General features: G+C 39.2%; 1 protein-coding gene across 1 annotated transcript in view; it reads right to left on the bottom strand.

The window, feature by feature from the left end:
• Positions 1 to 3,750: 3,750 nt before the first annotated feature.
• Positions 3,751 to 20,587, bottom strand: part of LOC121878447 (dnaJ homolog subfamily C member 17-like) — a 49,369-nt gene continuing 32,532 nt past the window's right edge. Inside the window, exons 6-7 of the mRNA XM_042384715.1 lie at positions 20,083 to 20,166; positions 3,751 to 4,116 (exon numbers count right to left, since the gene is read on the bottom strand). Of these exons, the coding sequence (XP_042240649.1) occupies positions 3,883 to 4,116; positions 20,083 to 20,166 (318 nt within the window). The 3' untranslated portion in view covers positions 3,751 to 3,882. The remainder of the gene's footprint in view (positions 4,117 to 20,082; positions 20,167 to 20,587) is intronic.

Genomic DNA, 20,587 nt, shown 5'->3' with positions numbered 1-20,587 from the left:
TAAATACTCTTTTACCAAACCAATGATGGAAAATGGACAGCACCCAACATTATTCTTATAAAGAAAGTGGAATACATAGATATTAAATACAAAGGACTATAATATAGTACTAGTAACAACTGGTAGGTGGGATGATAATACTGTACCTCATTAGAACCCCCCAAAAGACATTTATAAAAATATATCATCATAATATATGTACTGTATAGTCTTAGATTCAATGGATACAATGAATATGCAGTAGTTATATCTCCATAAGCAGGAATCCCTTTTAGCACCCTGGAACTCTCTAATAGCTGGAATTGAAATTTGCTCAGAATTTTTATGGAAAATTTCTCTCAATTCCGGGTTTGGGAATTATTTCCAAGGTTGAAAATCAGGCACATTTTCTGGAAAATTCTGAGAAAAATACTGGAAACTCTCTCCAAATCTGTCTGTTCTGGGTGCATGGGTGGCCTAGCTGCTTTGATTGCTTATTTCATATTCTGCCACACTGCATGGTTAGTTTTCATAAGTTCTACTATACTGCTTGCACCACCACCCCCACCACCAATGTCATCAAATACTACGAAGCTGGGTAACTCACCTAACTCATAGAGATCTGAGATATTGTCCAGAAGTTCTTGGTAATCTACTTCTAGTTTCTGGGGTTGGCCAGGTAATTTTATAGATGATGCAGGATCTGTAACTGCTTCATTTGTATCTGCCTGACATATAAAACATAACTTCCAGTCACGTGCATCCATACTGGTCATTTTGAATCAACTATCTCTCATTGTAATCAATAATGTAACCTGAAAATAGCTAAAAAAGTTATGCATTATAAAGTTTGTCCTCAATGAATTCAAATGTTAAGATGTACTCCAAGATAAGTTAGATGCACACTGCTTTTTTGATATAGCCAATAAAAGCTATCTTGGAATTCACCTCTAAATATCCTTTAAATAACCTATCACAAAAGTAATACCAGAAATGAGTCTCAACCCCAAATTAGTAGAAATTTATATATCACAAGTTTGTAGCTCAAATGGTTCAAAAGTTGTAAAGTATGCCTACATTCAAGATGGCGGCCAGTGGCCATCTTTGATTTGAGGGTCAAAATGGCTGTCAATTGTCAAAATAACCCCCAAAATGGATTCCTGACCCTAAAATTAGCCAGGTTCAACTAATCATGTATCTAGGTGAAATGGTTTAAAGGTTAGACATTACATTCTTTTAGGTACTAATTAGCCTAATTTATGCTAATTAGTGGTTTCTTTCTATCCATAGCAAAGTCTCTTCAGATAAATTTTTTCCTCTTGTCCCAAGGAACAATTTTGCCAAGTGGGACCTTTGCACTAAGAAATGTAGTGATCACCCTTTTTTAGCCCTTACCAAGTCTACTACTTGGCTTTCATTTTTATCAAGGCATCTTCAGGTCATGAAACCCACTAATCCCCCACCCTGACAATGGGTGACTTGACATTGTATCGGGTCAGGTCAGTAACATGACTATTAATCGCTCACCACACCTCCATCGCAAGTGTTAAGACGTGATTACAGTTACGTATAACATTCAACGGAGTGGACAATGGCTGCCTACTCTAGGTTCAAGACAACAGCATCTGCTGGTGAGTACAGTTCCATATATTGTGTGTAGAGTGGTGTTTGCATAAATAGAGCTCCATTCCTGTCCATATCTATAGACTTTTGCCTTTTCAACCCTTAGGCACCGGGTGAAGTTCCAGAACATCAAACTAGCGCACCCCGGGTGACGTTCCAGAACGTCCGCCTATTATCCCGCCATTTTGTTTTTTTCCTTAATTATTTTTTGAAAAGTCGATTGTTTTTCTCGATTTATCCCCGCAGGGGAGGGGGGGGTGGGGTACTGCCAGCAGCACCCTAACCCAGGGCTTAAAGGTTAAATACTGTATATTTATTGAACCAAACTTTTAGATAAGCCATTCAATATTATTTGGGTAAAAAAAAATGGTGTGTCTAACTTAATTAGAACTAATTTTATTGACTCCAGTATAAACATTTCTTACATTTTTTTTTAAAAGAATGGAGTCCCCATCATTATGTCGTGTTGAAATATTTTGTTTAAGGAGCTCTTATTGGCAGTGTCTCATAGAGAATTCATTAAGGATCATTATGGTATTAAATTCATCTCTCTAACACAATTAGAGCAGGAGAATGATGGCATAACCCTTGCAGGAGGAGGGGAAAGGGAAACTGACCACGCGGTTAGATTTGCCTTTCCCCGCAAGGGTATCATGGGTCACGTCCCTCCCTCCCACCCACTGTGTCTCACTGCCTCTCACTCATTCTTCTATGACTCATTCATGATACAATATTGTACGGTACATTATTTATTATTCATTAATTAGTAGATACATTAATGTAATAATCTGTGTTTATTAATAACTGTACCCTTAAAATACCGTATACACTATATCTCCTAGGTAAAAAATAACATCCTCAGGAATGCATCTCCATACCAGCATTTCTCTAACACAAACACAGTAGAGCAGATATTGCAAATACCCTGTAAAAGTTTATAAACTTTTTTACTAGCAACCTCGCACCTCAAAAATATCTTAGCATTCATCTTTATTCACGATATCTTTAGATCATGAGACCCACTAATCCCCCACCCTACCTCCACCTGACATTGCATTAGGTCAGGTCAATTACACGAAACCCACTAACCTGCCCCACACCTCCATATGATTGGAAAATACCAGTCTTTGCTGTAGCATGCAGCTTCTTCTTTCACAAGGCACCTTGTATGCCCATATCATATAGATTTTAAGTTTTTTAAATATATTTATTTAACCAATATTTTAGATAAACTATTCAGGATCATTCTAGTAAAGAAATGCAGTTTCTAACAAAATGAAAACTGCTTTTACAGACTGGTAGTTTAGACTCAAAAAAAATTTCCCATTACCCAAAAACATTCTGGGGATGTAAGCTAGCATTTGTCTGTGCAAGATGCATAATTCTGACTCTCAGAAACTTTTCCTAGTAACCAGAAAACATTCCGGGATAAGGATCTTTCCAGGTTTGAGAAAGTTGGCTAACATGGATATCACTATTCCAAAAGGAGCCCCTATTACACAGTTAACTTAAACATGAAGAATCAGAATTCATGCAGAAATATTTTGATGACCTTGGCATGCACTCATATTGCTAAATACAGTGATTGGGCATGGACCAGCCACTTTTATTAGTCCACAATTATTTTTATGCTCATTTTCATCTTGGTAATCATATATCTGTAATGCCACTGATTGATGGGGTAAAATATCTGGTGTCACAACCAAAAATGGAAATTATATGTTAAAACTGATACAAATAATATACCCTGTACAAGTAAAAGTTTATTCATTTTAAAAATTAAATAAAATTAAATCCTGTATAGTACTGTACTACAGTACAGTAAAGTACTTTAAAAATCACAAGTGGCTGAGTACTCTTATTACAGTTAAAAATTTCAAAATGCCATGCATTACAAATCCACATCCTTTGCTACAATACTTACTATCAAATACTTTAGGTTAAGTTGCTTGTATTCCAATTTTTTGCCCTCCTGTAGTATTTCTGAGTGTGCCCAGGAGTCTGATCTGTAGAAACTGTTCCCACCAAGAACACACACACATATATTATCACATTTTACTTTATCAGGGTCCATAATTTTCCCATGCCAGTATGTTGTTTCTCTCCCAAATATGAAGTGATAAAAATAAGGATAAGGAAAGATATAAACACTTGTATTTCAAATTTAACTATGAAAGGACTCATTCACAAAGACAAGAATTTTCTAATTAATCGTACAAACAAAAAAAATTCTGAGGGGACAAAATTTCACTGGTCTGTTTCAATGACTATTATATATGATCACTTCGTCATCCCTTCTTCTTTCATAATTTGTTCAATTAGCTTTCTCCGTTCATCTTGTCTCCGCTGATTCATGGCTGTTATTGATTCATAATCTAAATTTGGTTTTAATGTTGATTCTTCTTGTTTTTCTGTTTTTCTGTCAGGCTTGGGCTGCTTCAGAAGTTTCTCCACAATGTATGAAACTTCTAATGGTTTACCAACTTGACCTTTCTCAAACTGTACTGCCATATCCTGAAAGAAAAAAAAAACAAATGTATTTATGAACTCATACAGATAAATGGTGTTGATTCAGATTTTTTTTATGGTGCCAATAATCAAATGACTTCCATAAGACAGGTTGGTTATGGGAGTTTCAAGTCATCATACAACCCTTACAATGCTAGTCAGGATTTATTATTTACCAAATTTGGGTCAATTAATCACTCTACCCTTCTCGAGATCCATGAATGATGAAGTATCACACTTTACACCAAAACTATGTATATGTCTTTTTTTTTTCCAGGCCAATCTGCCATTCAAATTCAGTTCCACCTGATCCATGGGAGGAGGGATGGTATTTGAGTTGCCTGCTTTTGGACTATTACAGCAACTGGGATTTCAGAATCAATCAGTCATTTTTGGCTTCAGCCCTTTAACCAGGCAGTTCTTTTAATACAATTCCCAAGAGAAGAAGTGGTGCTACAAAAGCTCAAGGATTGGACAGGCATATGCCCCACAAATAGAATTGACTCTTTAATTTGCAACTTCATAATTCCAGATATCTTAAGACTCCATAACTCGCCTTCATAATATCTTGCAACTTCTAGGTAATAACAAATAAATAATAACTATACTAACTGGGTATGCGGGTAGTCCAAGATTACCTCGGGAAGTAGCGACAGTGCCCAGCTAGCCGTTCCCACCTTGTGGGTTGGCTTTAGGAATAGTCTAGTAAATCTATAAAAACATTAGGCCTTACCCACCACAAATTGCAAAAAAAAAATCTTCACCATACATTTTAGAGAGGATTATAGAACAGCATATTAAAAATTAACCCAAATCCACCTTGGGGGAAATATGTCTAATTTGCATAAATCCAATATTACTGGCAAAGTACCTAGACAGAGCTAATTTTGCCAAATAACAGCTGCTAAATAAGCTTTTTGTGTAGTTTAAAAGCCTAGAATATAGTGTTTGAGTTTAGCAACTCTATTAAAAAGGGCCACAAATTGTTTGGACAACATATTAATTTGCATAAATCTAATATGGCTGTCACAATACTCTTCAGGAGCCTATTTTTCCCATGTTACAGCACTTAGGTGATGTTTTGGAGTAATTTAACCCTTAAGCCCTGGGTTAGGGTGCTACTGGCAGTACACCCCGTCCCTGCGGAGTTAAATCGAGAAAAAAAATCAACTTTTCCAAGAATAATTAAAAATAATAATAATAATAATAATAATAAATGGCAGGAAAATAGCCAGACGTTCTGGAACGTCACCCGGGGCCTAAGGGTTAAAAGTCCACAATTGGGTTTTGATGAAGGGAAAAACACAAGAAAAAGTAATAAATTGATAAGAAAATTTTGTAAGCTGTATGAACCTAATATGGCTGCCAAAATACCCCTATGAAACATATTATGTTACAAAATGCTTTTAAATAAGCTTTTCAATGATTTAAAAAATTGGTAATACAGTACAGTACTACACTGTCTTTTTTGAAGAAATGCATTAAGTACTCATGTTTTGGTAATCTGTTACAGATATGAGAAAGCCATAGTTGCTATAGATATTGTTTCCTTAATATTTCAGGTGCCGATGTCCAAGTACTGTAAAGTGAAAGTATCCTTTATAAGGCAATTACAAGTTCTCTAACTTAAGTTAAGGCAATAGTTGCAATGTCGACAGTGTTTCTTTTCAGACTGAACACGACTAATGATGGATAAATGTGCATTTTGTGAAATTTCCCTAGACAATGGGTAAGTACTTGTTGCAGTGGGACTCAAAAGATGTCAAGGAATAGCACAGGCTAGTGAAGCACAAGGGAGCAGTATAACTTTAGTTCCTGGATAACGTGTTCACAGAGAGCTGTTATGAGCACTGTAACAAAAGAAGAATCGCAAAGAGCTTCTTAAAAAGACCACATGATGCAGTATCTGGAAGTGAGGAGGCTCAGATCAGCACAATTTCCATTCAACTCCAAGGTAAACTGTTTGTATTATGGACACATTGGCACCTTTGATGATAGGCATCAGAGAGGATACAAGTTGATACCTGTGAGATCGTTTGATTTTTTAATACTATTACACAGCAATGTCATAGTAGGAATGATAGATGATCAGAGAAAGTGATGGTTAAGATCGAAAGTGTGCATGAGCTACCAGCTGTAGATGTAGTGTATCCTCAGATATGCTGCAGTAACTTTTGGACAGAAAAATATATTCCACATGTGCTTCTGTCTTTGGATGGAATAGGCCTTCCTACAAGTCATGGCAGACCTAAATGAAAATGATGAGTACACCATCTTCGATGATCTCATCGACAACAAGCAGATTTATTTACGTGACTCAGACAGTACCCTATGGTATTATGTATATGAAAAAGAAGATCAAGGACCATTATGGTGAAAACATAATGACTAACAGAAATTAATGGAAAGTCTAATGTTGTGACATTCACCAATACAGTTCCTACAGCCAAATTTATCAAAAATGACATAAAATCCATCACACAGTCCAAAAATTCTTATCGAACATCTGAAGATATGTGCTAAAAAGGCAACTGGGTTTTCCCAGAGTCTCAGAACTATTTTGCACATCCTATTTCCTAATACAAAATCCGATGTAAAAATGGCTTCACTCAGACAGGCAATTATTCAAGAAACATGCCCAAGAGTTATCTTATCTACAGCTAGGACTTGGTGTGCAAATTCATCATTTTGCATAAAGATTCCTCATAAACACATTGAATGGACGTGGATTCTGTTGTTCCTAGCTGACAATGTTGATCACAACACAATAACCATTGATGGCAAGAATACCTTCCATAGCATGGGCATGATTCCTACAATAAAACCTGGCATCAAGAGAAATTACATTATTGTGTCCATTGTGACACAGTAGCTACAGAATATATATGCTTCATTCGACAAGTGAACATTCAGTACTTCACATATATGTTTAAGAGCATTAGAACACAGACTGCCTTTACCAAATGCCGAAGACCCAACTCCAGTCATTGATGTCCTATGGAAAGATTTTTTATCAGTAGACCCTAAGAGGCCTGGATGGTCAGATCTAATCCAATGGTACAAAAATTTAAACACCAAGGACAGTCACCCATGACAACATCTGCCAGAAGTATGTAGACTAAGTGACCCAGCAGCATGAAAAGGCTACTGATGTGTTTGATGAGGATGGGCTTTCCATGAAGGACAGCACACATTTGAGAAGAACAGAGGAAAAACTACAGAAGTGCACTTCACTGGCCAAATGGTCATGAACATGAAGAGACCTTCCTTAATCCTTTCAAACAAAATTTCGCCAATCTGCTAAGCAACGAGATTGAACAAAATGGGTGCCCCCTCAAAAAAAAGCATGCCAGAGGTGAGACTGATGTATTCATAGTCAAAGCAACCACTAAAACAGCATAACTTCCAATAGTGTGCTTATTGGTGATGACATGGATCTTTTAATTCTTCTGTATTACCATGTACACAATAATGAATGTTGTTATCTCTACCTGTGGCCTGAAGGAAAGATGGGTAAAAAGAAGCTGCCAAGATGCTGGAACATCAAACTCACAAGACAAGTTCTAGGTGCACATATATGTATGAACATCTTCTTTACCCCTGCCCTATTTTGATGTGACACAACATCGTGTCAATGGTGACCGGAGTGATCACAGGGGCAGATCCTGGGGGGACTGGACGCCCCCCCCCCCCCATTTTCAGCAAAAATTACTATACTTTTTCTTTAATGTGTTTTTGTATAATAAAAAGTACAGCAAGTCCTCGTTTAGCGTTGCCCCCGATAATGTTGTTTTGTTATAACGTCGCTATTCTTTAGATACCCACGATTTGGATAACGTCCCGCCGATTCGGTATAGCGTCGTCACGGACTACTTTGTACGGCGCATCACCCTCTCTCATCTTGGCGCACTACACATTCACCCGCAGAGCGTCACAGCATCCCCAAGCGTCACCGGTCTTTATTGGGCTACCACAGACCATTCGCCTTGCTACAAATAATGGAGGTTTTAAACCCGGAGAAGGAGCCACCCCCCTCCTCCTCCTCCTCCGCTCCACTACCCACCACACACTCGCTCCACCACCTCCACCCATCAGTGAGTACAATACAAAATTATTTAGTATATTTATATATTTACTATTTTCTATAAAAATGCCATTGAATTTCTGTATATGTAATGTATTTCATGGGGCAAAGGGAGGCTCGGGAACATAACTCCTGTATTTTATCTATTTCTTATGAGGAAAATCGATTCTGTTAACGTTGTTTCCGTTAACGTCATGGTTTTCAGGAACGGAAGCACGACGTTAAGCGAGGACTTACTGTAATTACAATTGACTCAGAATATCTCCTAATACCAAGTGCACATGGCTTCAAAACGGTCTCCAAATGCCCATGATCTTGGTCAGAATTCAAAAAAATTTTAGAGGGCTTATAGCACACCCCCAAAACCCCCCAGCTTGGTGGGCTCACTGTGCTCGGCATGTTCCCTCACCCATAACTTCTTGGACTCTCCCTCTTTTTTATATTCCTAGGTCTGCCCCTGGATCATGGATATTTTCAAGGATAAAAGTGATGCACTTGGATGCAGGAGCTACAGGTAACAGGTACAATCATGTAAATGATCATACAGTACTAGCAAGAAATTTGATATGAACATTCAATATGAGTTACTTATCAATCTATCCGATTGAACTTTCAAAATTCCAAGATGACCACCAAATTTGCCCACCGAAAACATTTTTAACATATACAAGTATTGACTTATTATATTATTGGGCAATCTGTGCACATAAGGTGTCTATTCCTATGTTAAAGCATGCTGGAATATATTATTATTGTTTTGGAACCCTCTTATACATCTTTTATGCAAAAAGTAACGGTTCTACACATACTTTTACCTCTTTTCATAAAAATAAGTGCACATGATTTTTAGTTAAACAATGAGAAACATGTTTATACATACTGTACCTTCTTGTTCATATCCTTGGGAGATATTGTTATAAGAATTCTTACATATTTACAGCTCCTGGTATGTGTATCCACACACAGCTGTGCAAGTGAGACCAAAGCGGACACATTTACATCGCTCTCCACAGTCTTTCTTGCAAGAACACTTGGTCAGTTCTTGGCAGCTCGCTGGTATTGGTTGAAGGTCTGTCCAGTGTATTTGCCACATAATCTCCTTTCCTTTTCCAGCCCCAGTTACCAGGACTTGGAATGTGGTTGGACAACTGTTGCCTGCCCCTAAATCATTAGACCTTGATAGGCTGCACGCTTTACATGTTCCTTTAGGGAAGACATGTTGGTGGAATTGCATTATATGATCTCTGTTTGCAAGCAAATAAATCAAGTCTTGCACCATTGACATAAATCTGGACTAGACCTGTCATACATTACCACCACAAACCTTTCCAAAACACGGAGGTCTTCTTCACTTACTGATGTAGGACACTAACTGAGTTTGGTGAAGGTACTGGAGACCTTGTTAAACACATTCCATGTTTGCCATGCAGTCTTTTTACCTTTACCATGGAAGACTGACACAACATCACAACCACTGAATGTATGCAAAACTGTGATTCCAGTGACTTTTTCAGGCCCTATGGCTATAACTAACTCATGAACAGGAATCCATCTTGTATAAGCCCCTTGACCATAAGAATTCCACATTTCTTCAAGACCAAATTCTCCTAGTGATGTGAACACAGGTATAGCTATGATAGTGGGCCCCAGAGGGATGGCATATAGACCCACTGGCATGAGGACATGTCCTGGCGCCTACCAACCACTGCTCCACTGCCTTGCGGATTAACCTTGGTAGGTATAGAGCTGCAGGAGTAAATCCCAAACAAAAAAATCTGTGGTGGAGCCCCGCATCAGGCAGACATGCTTACAGAGCTCCATTAAGACCCTAATGGCGGTATAGGCTGAAGAGGAACCCAACGACTACATTGGCGAGTGAAGGCAATGCAAGATGGACAAGGCTATTAAGGCAAAACCCTAACAAACTGGGCTACAGTATCAGCAGTCCATTACAACTCTCCTTCTCCCCAGACATTACAACTACTTGCACCACTGGATCAGGAAAAGGGAGAGCCAAGGTGTGTGGTTGCAGCCTGCGCTCCTGCCTCACCACATAAATCAACTCATGCACAGCCATCATCCAGCACATCATACTTCTCATCATCAGACAAGTGGCGACGGGGAAAGGCAGAGATGACTGCCGGGAGTCTCTAGTCACAACTCTGCACATGGGTGGCATAGATAAGATGGTCGTTTATGCACTGGGATCTAGGCAGCAGTGCAATCCAGTCCTGTCTGAGACTGAGCAGCCCTTTTGAGTACCCACTCTGTTCACCCCACATGGGGAGGGGGCTAGAAAAGGTGCCTTAAACATAGCCTTAGGAAAAAAAAAAGAAAAAAAAAGAAGACAGCAGACGTACCCAGTAAGGTCATCCTAATGCGGTCGAAAACACAATCATAATCACAAATCAAAGCAAAAACAAACAATACAACCTCTTATGGTTACTGCATGGAATATCAGTACTGTACCCTTCTGGATACTGGCACAAATGAGCGTCCTGAAAGAAGAACCGCCCCAGTGGCAATAGAGCTGTCTAGGTATCAGGCATGTGGCAATTAATTAACTTAGCATAACTAGTTAACTTTTGAAATAACAATTTAACTTAACTTAATCGAAATTTGGGCAAATGAATTGATAAAACTTCGATTAATTATCAATTAACGCCTTAGAAAAAATAACAAATAATATATAACACACCAGTCCTTGCGCCCAGTGAGTATCCATACTGTTGACCTTCCTGTACAGTACACAAAACGTTCTTAGCCAGACTGGAGAGGGTGAGGCCGCCCTGCCTGCTGCCTCTCAGTTACTCAGTTGTCGTTGCAGTGTCCATGTGATAAACACGCTCAAAGGGCAAGGTGTATATTATAATACTTTTTGCAAGTTGAAAATGCTTGAAAGTTGAAACACAAGACAAACATTTTCATATACACATTATGGAAATGAACATAATGAGGTTATCTTGGTGTTTGTGAAAAAAAGAAGCAATTGTTATGAACGGTGTTGTGGTAATTTGGTAAACCATAATTTGAGTATCTGACTTGAACTTGGTAGTTAGCAATTATTTGAGTACAGGTTGTACCTCTCTAGTCCGGCAACCTCTGGACCTGACCGGTGCCGGACCATGGAAATTTCCAGACCATGGAAATTCACCCTTTTCCTGGATAGGTAGTGACTTGGCTTGGAAGCACTAGCACCACTTTCTCTGCTTCATGGTCTCTTTGAAGACATATTGAAGGGTTAAATGTCGTACAGTAGCTTCTCAAATTTCGGGAGTTTTTAATTCAACGTTTTCTATTTGAACACAAAAAAAAACACATTTAAAAATTTTGACGGCGGAAACTCGAATTTCAATGGGTTTGAACAGCCCACCAATGTTCAGACGACGTGCACAATCTGTAAACAGCGTCATTTCTCTAATGTACAAAAGATTCATTATTGTTTATTACTGAATGTCTTTTTGATTGAATTGATTTTTGTGTGTGCAAAATGAGCAATACAATTCATTAATAATACGTAGAATATTAAAACACGAGGAAATGAGACAGCATTGTTTTCGTTGATTACAAAACCAGTGACTGACTGGTTCTACATATAAAACTGAAGAAAATAAGACCTTGCTTGTAGGTGTAGTAAAATAAATATGGTTGTTTTAAGTAATGTTATTTAATGTTAATAAATGGAACAATAGAAGTAGCTAACGATAATGGTAAAGAAAAGAGAGAGATCGCGCATGTAAGTGCGCATGCGCACACGTGAAAACATATCATTACTTTACATAAGAATATGAAAGCAACACTTATTTACTGTTCAAATATATTTTGATTAATGTTTCTGAATTTGTTTTTATTGAATTAATGTTTGTGTGTGCAAAATTAACAATACAATTTATTAATAATACGTGGAATATTAAAACACACAAGGAGACGAGACGGTTGCCGGCATTGTTTTTGTTAAAGCTTACAAAACCAGTGACTGATTGGTTCTACATATAAAACAAGAAAATAAGACCCTGATTGTAGCTGTAGTAAAATTAATGTAAAAAATTAATATGGTTGTTTGAAGTACCTGTAATGTTATTTAATGTTAATAAATGGAACAATATAAGTAGCTAACCATTAATGGAAAAAAAAAGTGAGACTGCGCGTATGTAAGTGCGCACATGTGAAAACATATCGTCATTACTCTACATAAGAATATGAAAGCAACACTTATTTACTGCTCATATATATTGAAGGGTTAAATGTTGTACTCTGTATAGACAAGCAGAGAGAGAGAGAGAGAGAGAGCAGCTGAACTGCCGGATGTAAACAAGCCTTAATTTCCCGCGGCTTTGTTTGTTTTTTTCGGGGATTAGCCCACCCGGGCATAGGTCACTGACCCACATTGAGGCCTGAGGGGCAAAAATTTACTACTCCTGTAATAATAATAATAATAATTCAGATAAGTAAAAAAAAAAAAAAAAAAAGCTGCCTATCTACGCTACCTATTGGACAAACTAAAATCGTTCCGGACCACGGGAGTTTCCGGCCCACTGAATGCCGGACTAGAGAGGTACAACCTGTAGTAGAAGGGTGCAATTTGTGACCTAACCACTTATTACGGTGCCTAATGCCTTCTAACACATGAAACAGGATAACCTTGGTTTTAATCATTATGCAACGAATGAGCGCAACAGGATTCTCATTTAATATGAGATCAGTGCAAATTAACTTAACATATTGTAGAGGTCGAGTCATGAGTGTGAACAAAATGAACAAATAAAGAAAAGGATGTATTGATACATATTTCCTCTTACTTAAAAGCAATAATAAAAACTACATGTTGTTACAGTCAAAAACTAAGACAATGGATTATTAAGTTATTTAATCCACATGAAAGTTCCCCCAAGCAAATTTGACACAGACTGGTTAACTTAACTGAAAAAATAAGAAAATTAACTTAACTATTTAAATTTGAAACTTACCGGTAATTGCCCCATGCCTGCTAGGTATGGGGCAATTAGTGAGTCCTGACTCCCAGACAAGGGTCGACTCACAAAACAGGGGTCCGGCTATGCCTTCTTCTGGAAGGGTAAGCCTGCTGCGGAGAGGAACCACATTTATGGAGCTGGCTTTGCCATTTGCCAATCCATCTTACATAGGCTAACTGAAATGCCTGCTGGAACCAACGAGCTCCTCGTGGCGTCGAGTCCCACTGAATCACTAACGTCATGCCTTATTCATCAGTGCATGTGCCCCAACACTGGATGCAGAGGATGATATCAAGGAGGCCTTTTACAATGATCTTGACGGAGTGCTAACCTCTATCCCCAGAGAAGACAAGGTTGTGCTCCTAGGTGACTTCAATGCCAGAGTTGGCAGGTAACCATAGGGGGAAACAGAGTAGGCAAATGTAATCCCAATGGCCTACTCCTCCTCAGCAAGTGTGCTGCACACAACCTCACTATCACCAATACCTTGTTCAAGCAGGCCGACAAGTTCAAGGGTTCGTGGCAACACCCACAATCCAAACACTGGCATTTCATTGACTACATCATTGTCAGAGAAAGAGATTGCCGAGATGTCTTCATCACCTGAGCCATGTGTGGCTCAGACCACTATGACAAATATCATCGGCTCATCAGAGCCAAACTCTCCCTTTACGTTGCCCCAAAACGGTGAAGGCAACAAACTTTCAGAGAGAAGCTCAATGAGGGGCTGATAAACAACCCAACAACAAACAACCCAAATCCCAGTGCCGAATGGGGTCCCATCAAAGCCATCATCACAAAAACCTGCAACTAGACCCTCGGCCATATCAAAAGAAAACACCAGGATTGGTTCGATGAAAACAACCCGGAAATCGAAGTACAGTACTCGTCAATAGTAACAAGCTGCTGTCACTGACTGGCAGAACAACCCTAAGTCTCGGACCAAAGCTGATACCTTCCACAAGAAGAAAGTGGCGGTCCAAAGCGAACTTCCCAAACTAATGAACGATTGGTGGAAAAATATAATGTGCTAAATGCAATCACTTGCAGATCAACACAAGATGCGTGAATTTTTAAATTCTGCTAAAACAATATATGGCCCAACTACTCATGGTGTGGCCCCACTCTGCTCATCCAACAGTAACTCCCTAATTAAAGACAAAGAAGGCATCCTTCAGCGGTGGAAAGAGCACTACCATTCGATGCTCAACCGAAACATCGATGTGGATGTCCTGACTACCCAGCAGGTTCCTCAGCACCCAGAGCTGACCCACCTCAGCTATCCTCCATTTCTAGATGAAGTAGCCACAGGAGATGCTGAACACCTACGCAGATGCGTAAGCACACTTTGGCCTTAAGGTGAATGTATGTAAGACTCAGATTGTCTTTCAGCCTGCCCCTGGTTCAGCCACACCTCCACCATCCATCCAGCTTAACGGTACTACCCTCTCCAATGTTACCCACTTTCAGTATCTCAGCTCCCACCTGTCCACCACCACAGACATCGATGAAGAGATTCAACATCGGATCAGATGTGCATCTCAAGCCTATGCCAGACTCCATAACTGTGTCTTCGGCTGTATATCAAGCAGTGGTCCTCCCCACCCTGTTATATGCCAGCGAGACATGGGTCACATACAGGAGGCAACTCAAGGCACTGAAAAAAAATTTGACCAACATAGTCTACATTCCATCCTCCGAGTTCGCTGGGAAGACAAGAAAACAAATGCCAGTATTCTCACCGACACCAACTGTGAGAGCATCGAGGCTACCATTATCCATGAACAACTACACTGGACTGGCCATGTTACCCACATGTTTTGAGTGGTTATGGCATTATATTAGGGCTTAAAAACCTCTTTGAGAGTAAATGGTGAAGAATTTGAGGCATCCATCAAGAGTCTGTCTTGAGGCCCTTTCTGTTTTTCATGGTGCCGGAGGTAATGTGAGATTATAGGACTGTTCTGCCCTGAGAGTTGCTGTATGCTTATGACTTAGTGCTGATAGCAGAGGGTGTTGACAATGCAGAGAAGAAATTTTAAAAATGGAAGGATGGAATAGTCAAAGGGCCAGAGAGTGAATGTGGCAAAAACATAAACATTGATTAGTGGTGTGGGTGAGGGACCCATGGTGGAAAATGGAAAATGGTCATGTGCTGTCTGCAGGAAAGGTGTTAGTAGCAACTCAATAATGTGCAACGAGTGTGGAAGGTAGGTAGGTACACAAGAGATGCAGTGGATTAGATGTCAGACTGTGGAATGTTCTGTATGTGCAGGTATCCATGTGCCCACAGCAAAGCCGGAGAAACTCAACATTGGGCGACGTGTCACTCGACTGTGTCAATGAGTTTTGTTACCTATGTTACATGATTAGTGCCAGTGGGGATGCTGAAGCCTGTTCAGATACAAGAGTCAGAAGTGGCTGAAGGAAGTTTAGGAGCGACTGCCTTTATTGACAGCAAGAGGACGTTCCCTCCGAGTTACAGGAAGAGCTTATGTGGCTGGTGAGAGAAGTGTGATATTGTATGGCAGAGAAACATGGACAGTTAAAGAGGATGACAAAAGTAGACTTGAGTGAGCTGAAATGAGAATGGTGAGGTGGATGTGTGAAGTGACTCTGAAAGAGAAGAAGCCTTGTTCAGAGCTAAGAGTGTGGTTGGGTATTGAAAGTGTTGGCAAAGTCTTGTGTAGAAGCAAGCCATGATGGTATGAGTATGTCAAGAGAATAGATGAGACCAATTGGGTCAAGAGGTGCATAAGCCTAAATGTGGAGAGGGGAGAACCAGGGGTAGGCCAAGAATGACATGGGGAGAGATTCTAAGATAAGACATTAGAGTTAGGAACCTGACAAGAGAGACTGCAGGAGTCTGGTTCATACTGCTGTGTGGGGAGCAAGACACTGTAGTTCCAGCAATACATTTAACAGTCTTAAGTTTATTACTCATCTTCGATGATGACATCTCCACGCAAAGGTCCCCATCTGCTTGGGGCACAACTTTTGGTGCAGATCCATATATTTGTACAATATCTCAGTACGTCTCAAAAATATTCTGGTCTTTTAGATTAATCTCACTTGATGATAAGACTAAATATTTATCATATGAGTCAGGTTCAAAGACACCAGGTAGGGTCTCTCTCTTGACAGCAGTCTGCCAAGAAGGACGTCCCTCATGCTGGCGAGAATGTTGGCCACTGCTGGGTACAGAAAGCTCCAGAGTGATCACTAAAGAAGGCGTTCCAGGAGATTTGTTCACTGACAAGCCGGGGTCATTACGGTTGGAGTCAGGCTGGGAATGGATGCCATAAAAATTATTACTAAGTTTTCACCTCCCCACCACAGAGCCCAACAAGGAGAGGTCACATAATAATCCCAAGGGTAGTGGAGAGGTACAGTATATGCAGGCAACCACTAAATCTGATGACACCCATGGGACTAAATGGAGAGTCGATTTTGTGATGCCTGCTTGACCATAGCCAAATGACTGGCCCAGAGGCCAGCCACATTGACCAGCCAATTGACTTCAGAGACCAAAGAGGTGCATTGCTAGCCATAGGGCACAGCGTGCAACATCGCTCAACCTCCAGGATTCCTGTCTTCCAGCCTTAAAGGTCGCCACATACGACAAACATGTGGGAGAGCTACTCTCCAGCCCTTGTGGACTGGGCCGCTTGGAAAGGTGCCACTAGCCAGCTCTCAAGGCCGGCAGCTCAAGAGAACCATTTAGTCTCATCCCTCCCTGATGACCCTTCCAGTATGGATTGATTGATTGAGTGAGTGATTGTGGTAATTACATCCTTACATCCCCGGCGACGCAACAGCTTAGGTCATATAGCGCCGAATTACAATAAAGGCTTAGGTGGGGAAGCCCTTTCCTACTTGAGGAGGGAGGGCAAACCTCAAGCTCCCCTCCTCATCACTACATGGCGGTTCCCACGAGGTGGGGCAGAAATTGTTGAATAATATAAAAATATTTTGAACTCTGTTTATTCTGATTTTCAGGTAATTCAAGTGATCCAGAGCCCCCTTTTTGTTGAATTAATGAGGGCATAGTGTATTATGAAATAATCAAAGATGAAACCCCTTGGCAAGGGCTTGACATTCTGTAATTTCACCTAAAATAGTAAATACTGTAGCATAAATTACTCATAATCTCTTTGTTTGACCTGATAAAAGTTGGCTCCTGAATGAGAGAAACCTACTGAGGTAGCACATATTTAACCAGTAATAACACTAACATAAATTTCCAAGACTCATTATAATGACCTCTGGCAAGAATCCACAATTAGAATCCATTACAGTATCTAAAAAATTCTCAAAGAGTATTTGGGCAGTAGAACCTTCAAATTTATCCTTCCTAAACCTATGCATTGAACAGGGAAGGAAAAAGTCCATGAACTTGCACCCTGAACAATCCATCAAAAGTGAATGTGAATGTGTATCAAGTGTAGATCTGAATATCCCTAAGGCGGGATAACCAATACAGTACTGTATAAATCTCCAAAATGGAACTTTACTGAAATCTCATTACAAAATATATTATCCAAGGAACTGGAATAGAATCATAGTTTGGCCAGATCCCTCATCTAAAACAAAAATGAAGTACTGCTTTAAGCTATAGAGAGTTACTGTGCCAGGAACTCAGAACATGGCATTGAGTGATGTTGGTCCCACTATAAACTCAGTGACCACCCATTGCTGAGCTGCAAATCATGTAAACTAATCCCAATAAAACAACACATGTGCCTAAATCCTAGTTTTAGGTAAATATAACACCCAAATTTTTTTAATTCCTGGGCTCGACACTTCTGTAGAAACAAGCAGCCCAAGGTAAAGACAATTTGAGTTATTTACTTTTGATAGTTCTCAGCTAGGAATTTAATAAAAAAAATGGCAGTTTGACCAGGAACAAATGAGGGCATAACTATGATGTCAACATGAAATGTACTTGTCTGTCAGACACTGCTCTAAATTGACCTGTATCTTGTGGATAATTATTACAACTGACCTCCCTAATGTGAGGTGATGGGTGTGATAGAAGGAAAGAAACTTGACTCAACTGACTGGCTTTATGGGAGGCTGTCTACTGACAAAGAATCCCCAGTATGTAGCCTGTATTATGAGATCTGCCTGGTTAAAGGGTACACATTGGTTTCATAACAGAATGTAAGTCAAGGTTTGGATACAATACTGTTACTGTTGAGTATTTGCCACAAATCTGGGCTTTCCTGCTTCAAATGAAGCCTATCAGGTAAAAGAAGTCAATTTTTTAAACTCAAGGATCACAAGAAGTTTTCACATATTATGCAATGCTGTGGCATCAAGTGGTTCCATGCCATTAGAAATATGTGCAGCATGATCGCATCTTATGCGGAGGTCAAGTTTTGAAGAAGGTGTGTAAACCCCAAAATGTGTTTTCTCAAAATTACCCTTAAAAATTCCTTAAATCACCCAAAAAGTACATGGTTATATATATATATACCTGTACTATAATGTGATTTAGAAATAAAGAAAATATAAAATTATAAAAAAGAAAAAATGAAGAGCATAGGTGTACGTGTGTGTATGTGGGGAGACAGTTGCCAGTTCACTCTACATACAGTATTTATTGCTATGTCATGAAAAGTTGAATAAAGCCAAAAACAGAAAGTACAATTATCATTAATGTTGCCAGAAATCATTTTTATTTTCACGATGCTGTTGAAACATACATACATGTACAGTATACGAAGAACACAACTCAAAACATGAGACACCACTTTAGAATTTCTATGTATTATTTTCGCCTTTTCGACTTACAACCAATTCGACTTACGACCTGGTCGTCAGGACGGAACCCTGTCGTAAGTCGAGGAGAGATTGTATATGTTGTGTTGTCAAAGTAAGAAAAAATTTAATTATGTGTAAATGGTCACAATTTTTGTGACTCCATATGGCAGCAGGGTCTACCATTAGACCATTAGACAACATATTATGCTTCCAATATCTTCCCAAGCAGTATAGTACCTCTCTGTATGATAGTTGCCTGCATATACAAGTAATATCTCCGTTAGCCAGAATCCCTCAAACCCGGAAGTTTCCAATAGCCAGAATTGAAATTTTCTTGGAAAATCATTCCCAAAGCCAGAATTTTCCAGAAAATTCTGGCTTTGCGAAGGATTTTCCAAGGGGCACATTTTCTGGAAAATTCTGAGAAAATTTTCCCAGTACCCAGAAAATTTTGGAGATGGGGGATTTTTTTTTTCCAGGTTTGAGAGATGAAAATTAGGCACATTTTCTGGAAATTCCGAGAAAAATTTCTGGTACCCAGAAAATTCCAGAGATGGGGGATATTTTTCCTGGTTCGACAGATGATGTAAAGCACGATTTCTGGAACTTCCGAGAACATTTTCCGTTACCTGGAAAACTCCGGGGATGAGGGATTTCTTTTCTGTCTTTAAGAAATGAAATAACGCATCATTCTGGAACTTCCGAGAAAATTATTCCATTACCTGGAAAATTCCAGGGATGAGAGATTTTTTCCGGCTTTGAAAGTGTCGTCTCGTTCCCGGAAATACTCTGCACCAATTGTTCTGGCTAAGAGAGATATCACATACAGTATATATATATACAAGGGGGGGGGGTGAAAATATGTGAATTCGCACAAAGGCACGGGGGTCCCAGGAATGTAACCTTCGCATAATTTGAGACCCTATTGTAGTATTGTATTATCATAATGCCAAAAATTTAAGAATGAATTATTGAAGGAAAGGAAATTTTTTGAGTGTATTTGCTCATTTCTGGCAACCCTACATGAAGCAGGAATGGCAAAATAACGAAACATTGGTTGACTCTGTGACAAAATGATGGCTTCTAATATGAGTAAAATTCAATATAACGTATAAAATAAAGATTAGCAAAACAGCTGACATGACTTACTGCTCCTTGTTTGGTTTTGAAGTCAATTAATGCTGTTCCCTTCTTGGTCTTCTGCTGCATCACTAGAGCATTGATGTCTCCCCACTGTCAACAGGAATTCAAAGTAATAAATATACATTTACCACAGGGAGACATGACAAAGGAGATGGTGTTTAAGTTTGTAAACAAAGCTGATTAGTCTGTCAGGTAACTATCATCCTTTGGTGTGTACAAAGCGAATCACTCATGACATAAATTTTTAAGGAAAGCAAAAACCAATCTTTCATCATTTCTGGGATTTATAATCCTTTTAATAAGAGACTTCACATTTCCTACATAAATATATCATGAATTAATAAATAATTAATAAAACATTTTGTGAGTCTATACACATTCACCTTGTATCTTGTTTGATGTTATGCTTCAAGAGACCTTTAACCCTGTCACTGCGGGGATGCCACATTTAATATTCTACTGTATTTGGTTAATGCCAAATGATTTTATTCTTCACAGAGGGGTTAATAAT

Source organism: Homarus americanus, unplaced genomic scaffold, assembly GCF_018991925.1.
Source record: "Homarus americanus isolate GMGI-L3 unplaced genomic scaffold, GMGI_Hamer_2.0 scaffold51859, whole genome shotgun sequence".
In the NCBI taxonomy this organism is placed as follows: Eukaryota; Metazoa; Arthropoda; class Malacostraca; order Decapoda; family Nephropidae; genus Homarus; species Homarus americanus.
The sequence above is the reverse complement of the archived record's forward strand: the minus strand, read 5'-3'. Positions and strand labels throughout refer to the sequence as shown.